This window comes from Bison bison, unplaced genomic scaffold, assembly GCF_000754665.1.
Source record: "Bison bison bison isolate TAMUID 2011002044 unplaced genomic scaffold, Bison_UMD1.0 scf7180017864035, whole genome shotgun sequence".
Classification (NCBI taxonomy): domain Eukaryota; kingdom Metazoa; phylum Chordata; class Mammalia; order Artiodactyla; family Bovidae; genus Bison; species Bison bison.
Window position 1 is genome coordinate 8,209,873 of NW_011494607.1, and position 7,966 is coordinate 8,217,838.

The 7,966-nt window shown below is 34.6% G+C and overlaps 1 protein-coding gene across 2 annotated transcripts in view; it reads right to left on the bottom strand.

Moving 5' to 3' along the window:
- Positions 1-7,966, bottom strand: part of RNGTT (RNA guanylyltransferase and 5'-phosphatase) — a 240,518-nt gene that overhangs the window by 192,609 nt on the left and 39,943 nt on the right. For both annotated transcript variants that reach the window (XM_010834696.1, XM_010834697.1), the window contains exons 7-8: positions 3,380-3,489; positions 2,088-2,189 (exon numbers count right to left, since the gene is read on the bottom strand). In XM_010834696.1, coding sequence (XP_010832998.1) covers positions 2,088-2,189; positions 3,380-3,489 — 212 coding nt within the window. The remainder of the gene's footprint in view (positions 1-2,087; positions 2,190-3,379; positions 3,490-7,966) is intronic.

The following is a 7,966-nucleotide window of genomic DNA, read 5'->3' on the forward strand; positions in this document are numbered from 1 at the left end:
GTATATTGTCACCCTGCTTATTTAACTTATATGCAGAGTACATCATGAGAAATGCTGGGCTGGAAGAAGCACAAGCTGGAATCAAGATTGCCGGGAGAAATATCAAGAACCTCAGATAAGCAGATGACACCACCCTTATGGCAGAAAGTGAAGAACTAAAGAGCCTCTTGATGAAAGTGAAAGAGGAGAGTGAAAAAGCTGGCTTAAAGCTCAACATTCAGAAAACTAAGATCATGGCATCCGGTCCCATCACTTCATGGCAAATAGACTGGGAAACAGTGAAAACAGTAGCTGACTTTATTTTTCTGGGCTTTAAAATCACTGCGGATTTTAAAGCATGTGATTGCAGCCATGAAATTAAAAGACGCTTGCTCCTTGGATGGAAAGTTATCACCACAAACACACTAAGTCTCCCTAGAAGAGTTCACAAATTAAAAATCCTTTCCAGGCATAGCTTTATTTACAAGTGAGTTTCTAAATATTAGATACAATGTTATGGCCCTAATTAATACGTATTAGGAAATAAGACAAAAGTAAATTCTTATTAAATGCAATATTCAAAGTTGTTATATATCAGAAAAAAACTACTTACTTTGTGACCAAAAGAAAATTAGGGCTAAACATAAATTTATCTGCTCTGATATCTTCCCTCAAGAGGAACTAAAAAACAGCTAAGTGAACAAATCTAAATTATAGCAGTGTAACATCACTGAATTGTTAATAATTTGATTTACTCATTCTGTTCCTAAACAGCATAAAACATCACCTGTTTGCAGTTCACTGAAAATTATTCCAGAGATATCTAAAACCTCTTCAATATTCCTCTCAGTATATAAAACTTTTCTAGTGTAGCATCTCATTATCCTAACCACACTATTCCTGTCTGAACATTCAGTTCCACTCACTGGAATAAACATCTGCTACAAACCTTATTAACAAGATACATATCAAAGGATCCAAGCAAGTTACTAATTTCCTGGGGTAATTACACTGTTCTGTATAAAAACCATTAGAGCAGTAACTACGTTCAGAAGCTCCCTGAACATATTATAGACAGTTTATCTACATAACAGCTATTTCTACAAGTCACCAAGTATTCGTCAGGACAAGTATAGCATGACTACATGTCTAGCACTCAATTAAAACAAAGGCATAGGACATTTTTATGAGGAAAAAAAATTTACAATTTACATTTCAAATGTATACATTTAGTGAATTGCTTATATAAAAACTCAAAACCAGAAGCTAAGCAATAACTACAATGAATTGTGTATTCAATTTTTCTTAAGCAAGAATGCTTGTATATATATGTGTATTACATATACATATATATATACACACATACACATATAATACACATACATCAGAAGTATATGTAAGAATATCTGTAGCTATCTTTTACTCAGTGTCCACTGTATGCTAATTGTTTGGAATTACTTTATTTAATAAAAATTTATTTTTATTTATTTTAATATTTAAATTAAGTAAAATTTATATTTTTAATATATTTTAAATATTTTTAATAATTTTAATAATCAAAGGGTATCAATACTTTTAAACTTAGGAATATGAAATGTGAAGCTAAGCTCTGTTGTAAGAATAGAACCTTAAGAGTGGATAAAATTACAAAAAGTATTAGTAAGGATTAACAGAAAAAGAAAAACTATAGAAGGAATAAAATACAGAATGAATCGGGGACTTGGTAATTTTTAGATTATAAACTCATAATACATTTGTTAATTTTAGAAGTGCCCAACAACCATTAAAGACAAGGTGGTGGGCAGCAGTCATACCAAAAAGTACAATATTATTAAGAAAAAATACTTTTCAGATTTAAGTCTGGTATAGATTCATTTTAAACTAACATAAATCTGAAACCAAATATTTAGAAAATGAAAAAGATAACTAGTAGACAACTAAGAATACTAGCAAAACAAAAACTATACAATATATGAAACAGTTTATTTTGCTGTTCATGTCACTCCCAAAACTACAAACCTTCTCTCACAACAAAGCTATTCTTCAAGCATTCGGGTAATTTAGTATATAATTTAGTATAACTTTTCTTTTTCCGAAGTCTAACTTACCGAGTACCATCTGCTTTCCAGCTTACTTTATATGGCTTCTGCTCCAAAAGTTTAATGTTTTGCTTGTCCATGGAAACAGGCTGTGCTCCAGGGAATCCAGACCTTAACGAAGATCACTGTATCACTATTATGGCTGGTATCCATACAAAGCAATACATGTCTTAAACCAATCTCACACGAGTCACACATGTAGCACAATGGTCTCCCAATTACGAAATTAACATCAGTTGGAGTAATATCAGCTTTCACAAGAATGCTAACAAAATCTTATCATTTTCTTCACATTTTAAAATGCGAGTTAACAAGACCCTACATGCCACTATGAATTATGACTACTGGGCTAATTTTTAAATATTAACATACATGATCTAAATAGTAAAGCACATATATTTACAAGTCTTTTACTTCAGGAAGAAGTTTAAGTCTTGCCTTAATTATCTTACATTGCTCTAGACCCCATATTTCTCCATCATGACACTGCCAACTTGGCATAACTCTGCAGGGTTGGCAAGTTTCTGCTCAAAAGATGCCCAGAAGTGACAAAACAGGAGAAATTTAGGTCGAGATTAAGGTACACTGGCAAGGGTTTAACAGAACACTAAAACTGACATCACTTCATCATCATTTGCAGCTTTCAGTTAAAATTATTTCTAGTTGATTGATCTGTATGTACCAGTCCAAAAGTTCTTTATATTAGGAATTTTTAACAATAACCCTATTTCATCATGTTCTAACTGTATTACAGTTTTCTGCCACAGATGGCAAAGACCAACAGGAATGATCACAGACCAAGACCTGAGAGCAACAGGTAAGAGCCATGAACTCTCTCCTGAATACTCTGCTATAAAATGTCTTATGAATATCTTCAAGTCATGGTAAGGGGTAGAGTATATTTAAAGCTGATTCTTCTAGGTTTCTGATAACAGAAAAACTGGAAAGTGAGGCTCATTCAAGTTTCACCTCTTCTTTCTTAATAAAATCATAAGGGCAACCAAAACTCTAATCAGCAACAGTAGAATCAAACCCACAAAACAAATACCAGAAGGTAACAATAGTAATTTTCTATTCCTCTAGAGAAGACATGTGAGTCATCTAATTTTGACTCAAAAATCTAATTACACTGTTTATCTTGAGAAAAATCTGATAAACTTTTGCTTGACAAAAAATTCTATGTAAACACAGAAATTTCATGGAGCAAAGAAGCTATGTCACCGTTTGCATTAATGTTAAGTACTGTAGAGTAAGAATACATTTTATTTAAAACTTTAATTAAAATTTAAAATGCTTATTACCCTTCCCAGCCACAGAATTGATGACACTTCTGCTGTACCTCTCCTAACTTTGGCTGAGTTGTTACTTGAGTTACACCTTTAACAGTTACACCCTCCAAAAAAATAGCACCCTGAAAATAAAAGGAAAAGAAAAATACATTAGAGTTCAAATCTATCTACAAAGACTAGACGGAATGATAGATTCATTTATTTTCAGAAATCTGAGTAAATATATGCAACAAATAGTCTGCTACAGGAGGTTCTGTAGACTTCCCTGGATTGTACACTAGTTTTCCTTAATCCAGCATATGATTTTCAATGTACATATACAGCCCAGTGTCTATATCATGCTATCAAAGCAACCATGGTCACTATTCAGGAATCATAACAGCAATAATAACTTACCCACCATTTACTCAGTCAGGCAAAGTACCTGGAATTTTACAGTTTCTCTAACCTTTATAACAATTCTGAGAATCAGACTGCATTACACTTATTTCATAGATGAACAAATGAGGCATATCGATTTTATGCAATTTATTCAAATGGTAAAAACAGAATTTGAACCCAGGTCTAAACTATACCATTCACCAAAGATTCTCATTGAAGAGGATGGAAAGTTGTGTCCCTAATGGAACTTGGATTTTGAGATACACACCTACAATATACACCTTTGTAAACTAGAATAAGGCTCTAACAGTAGACAAAATGGCTAAGCTATAGTCATTGGATGTATCAACATAAAAACTAAATATTACTCATCACTGAATTTTTTTTTAATACAAAAGCTTTTGGTTTATTGTTTAACAAACATACACAGGATTCAGTAAAGGTTACTAACTGAATGAGATCTAATGCGTACATTCTCCACTGCTTTGACCCACACAACTTCTAAATGATTTCCAGCTAACTAGTTAGGATTGAACACTTTGTACTTTTTGTTGCTTAGTCGCTCAGTCATGTCCAACTCTTTTGCAACCCCATGGACTGTAGCCTGCCAGGCTCCTCTGTCCATGGGATTTCCCAGGCAAGAATACTGGAGTGGGTTTCCATTTCCTTCTCCAACATCCCTGAAGTTTTAATCTAAATCCTTTAACTCAGAACTACAGAAAATGTATTATTGTATTTCATAGCAAATATACTTTTAAAATATCACAGAGAAGTGAAGCAGATGGAGAATTTATGTATCAAGTAAGTAAATCAAAACACTCCTCGAAATTTTAGACACTAAAAAAATAGTCTAGATTCATGTTACAATTACTTTGCAACCTGTAAGAGGGCTGGCATCGGTCTCAAGAAAAATCTATAAAACAACTCTAGCTGTTAACTTAATTAAGGAATAAAAAATATGGTCTGCAAACTGCAATGATCAATCTTCTGGCAAAGGCTTGGCAACCTGAACTATTTGGGAAGAGAAAAAAAATGCAATTTTAGTACATATACATCTAGAAAAGTCCTAGGTCAAATCTAGAAGAGTCCTAGGTCAATCCAGCAGACGCTGATCCTACTTTTTGCCCCTAGTTCTGAATCATATTTTATAGTTATTTAAAATGTCATCTACTTTGTTTTCCTTCAAGGGAGGTTCCATGAGCCAAAGGATGAAAGAGTACCATTCCTCTCCTATTATACCATAACCTCTCTTTATCAGCCAATGAAGTTTCTGTTTTAGAATCATTTCTCCATTAAATACAATAACTAAACAGAGTATTTTCAAAGGAAAACTTAATCAGGGGCTTGTTTTTTCAACATAGTTACTGAGATACTCAAATAACTTCAATATCCTGATAAAATTATATCTTGTACATATTAATTAAAAAAAGAAAGCATCTTTACTCAAAGTACTAATAGCATAGAAGTTTTACATGAAGAAGGTATCCAGTTTCACCTATGAGCATGTATTTCCCAAGCAAAGACAAAAAAATCAATGATAATTTCTGAAAAGCAAAGGTCAAATTAGCATAAATTAATCCTAAAAACACAAACACTACATTTGAACAAGCTAAATTTTTTAACTGAACATAATGAATAAATATTGAGCCTCAGTACAGATACAAAGAATTAATCACTCTTGGCTCTCTGTTAACTATCTTCAATCTCAACTAAAATAAAAGAAAAATGAAAGTTTTCTAACCATGAACTTGCCAATTAATTACATCCACACATGTCATGCCTGTCAACCACACTGTTGACATCACCCAAAATTCAACTCTCCAGTCACCTTTCCTCTCTGATGGTCTTGTCCTCACTGCTTCTGAGCCCCTTCTTGGTTCATCTTATCATTAATCACCTTTCCAATGTAAACCCTGGAATCTCTTTTTCATAAATAACCTTCCCTGCAAACTCAACCTTTTTCACGAACACTCTGTACCCTGTGTCTTCACTGGAAGCTAGCTCTCCACCAAGAAAAGCACTCACTTTTCTCTTAAGTGAAAACCACTCATTCTCACACTGCCCGTCCCATAGCATAGTGTAAACAATTCTCTTACATCCTCACTGCTCTCCTGGCCTCTTTCTATAGCTCCTCTTCCATTCAGGCTAACTCATTCAGCCATTAGCAGTCAACTAGACTTCAAGTGTTCTTGCCTAGAGAATCCCAGGGATGGGGGAGCCTCGTGGGCTGCCGTTATGGGGTCGTACAGAGTCGGACACGACTGAAGCGACTTAGCAGCAGCAGCAGACATCAAGTAGGGCAGATATCCACTGTGGCTGGTTGCATAAAAGCTCTCTTTGTGGATGGGATGCCTTCCCTACCCACAAGGAAGTAGGCAGCTGAAATTTACTGAGGAAAAATCACAATCTCAGTGCAAAGGATGGGATTTCCCTACTCTTGTTAAAGACCTATTTCTATCTGCTCATGAACTCCATTTCCTTCAGTCTCCTCAGAAATTGCTCTACCATTTCTTCTGCTATGATTTCAGGTTATTTTCAACTTCATTGATTCTACTAGTTCCTATCCTCAAGTAATAACTATGCTTGAAGCCTTTCCTAAATATGTCTGCATCAAGCAATCACCCTCCATCTCCCTTTTTGCTCATAATTAAACTGCTCAAATAGTGTGCACCAGTGTGTAGAAAAGAGTTAATGTAACAGGACTGCTTGCCAGGTGGGCCTCTGGATGGCATCTGGGAAACGACCTTCACTGTTCTCAGTCAACTGATAAGACTGGGTCATCATGCCTAAACTACCTGTACAGACACTAAAACTTACGCTGAACAAATGCTTTGCTTCTGGGATTCTGGAATACTGATACATGCTAGGTACATGCTATCTACATGACCAACCATGAATAAAAACCGTAGGCACTGAGACTCTAACAAGCTTCCCTAGACAGCAACATCACACATATGCTGCTGCATTTCCACTGCTATGGGCAGAGTGAGCTCTGTATGACTGATTCCCTGTGGGAAGGAGAGAGCATAAGGAAGCCTGCACATGGACTCCTCAAAACTCCACTTCTTTTTTCCCCTTTTGATCCGGATATTCTTAGTACATTGCTGCACTAAATCTTAGCTCTGAGGACAACTAAGTATATGTTAAGTTCTACCAAATTTTCAAAAGCGGGGCGGCACTATGGACCCTGACCACAACTGTCTCCTTTTTCTCATCTCCCATTAGTTTCTTAAGATAACTACTGTGACCTAGCTCTACTGTCACAGAAAATAAACCTCAGAAAGATACTTCCTATCCTTACCATACTTGTTCCCTCTGTGACTTTTCGTACCATTAAATCATTCACACAGGTCACTACCTAAAACTCTAAACTATTCTGCATATTTCTTTGTCCTTTTGTGCTACATCCAGGAAAAATTTCTTACCTGGATCTTCCAGTTTGATAATCTCCTTCAGGCTGCTAACTTCAGGCTGCTATCAAACCCACCTCCTGATTTTTTCCTTTACTATTATAATTTCCAAGTTCTCTAACTGGTTCTTCTTCATAATAGCCTGCTGTTATTTTATGGCTTGATGTCCTCTCTTGTCTTCTAAAGAAATGTTCTGTTTGCTGCTTATAAACTATTCCCTCTGGTGCTACCTAAAAGGAATGAGGTAGTTCTGTATGTACTAAGAAAAGATATCCAAGTGGGGGAAAAAAAAAAAAAAGCTAATATTAAATACATTTATGTTAACAATAGATATGGGGAGTCAGGTTAAAACTGAATAAATGTATATAAATGCATAGAAAAAGTCAGTATCTAGAAGTATAATCAAAAAGTAGAGTAGAAGTGGGAATAAAGAGATAACTTTTAACCCTATACACTTCCAGATTTTCACATTTTTATTTTACAAAGAGAACTGAACTTTACGTCACTTGTGGACACTCTAAAAGAGATAAGTAACTAGACAGGTAAGTAAAAGGAAGAAATTCTTTTAAGATGATAAAAATGCTAGTGGTAGGGTGAAAACTGAAAGATTATTTGTTTCCAAACTTTCTTTAATATAAGATATTATTTTTATAAATAAAAAATATTTAACAATTTTAATATTTACTAATTATGATCTGAAAAGAAAAACCTACTAAAGTACAAAAGGCTTTAGAGTTTTCTTTTTTCATGACTCCACCTTTGGAAGTATAAATACAAATATTCTTGAAATTCACCATGTCCTCAATGT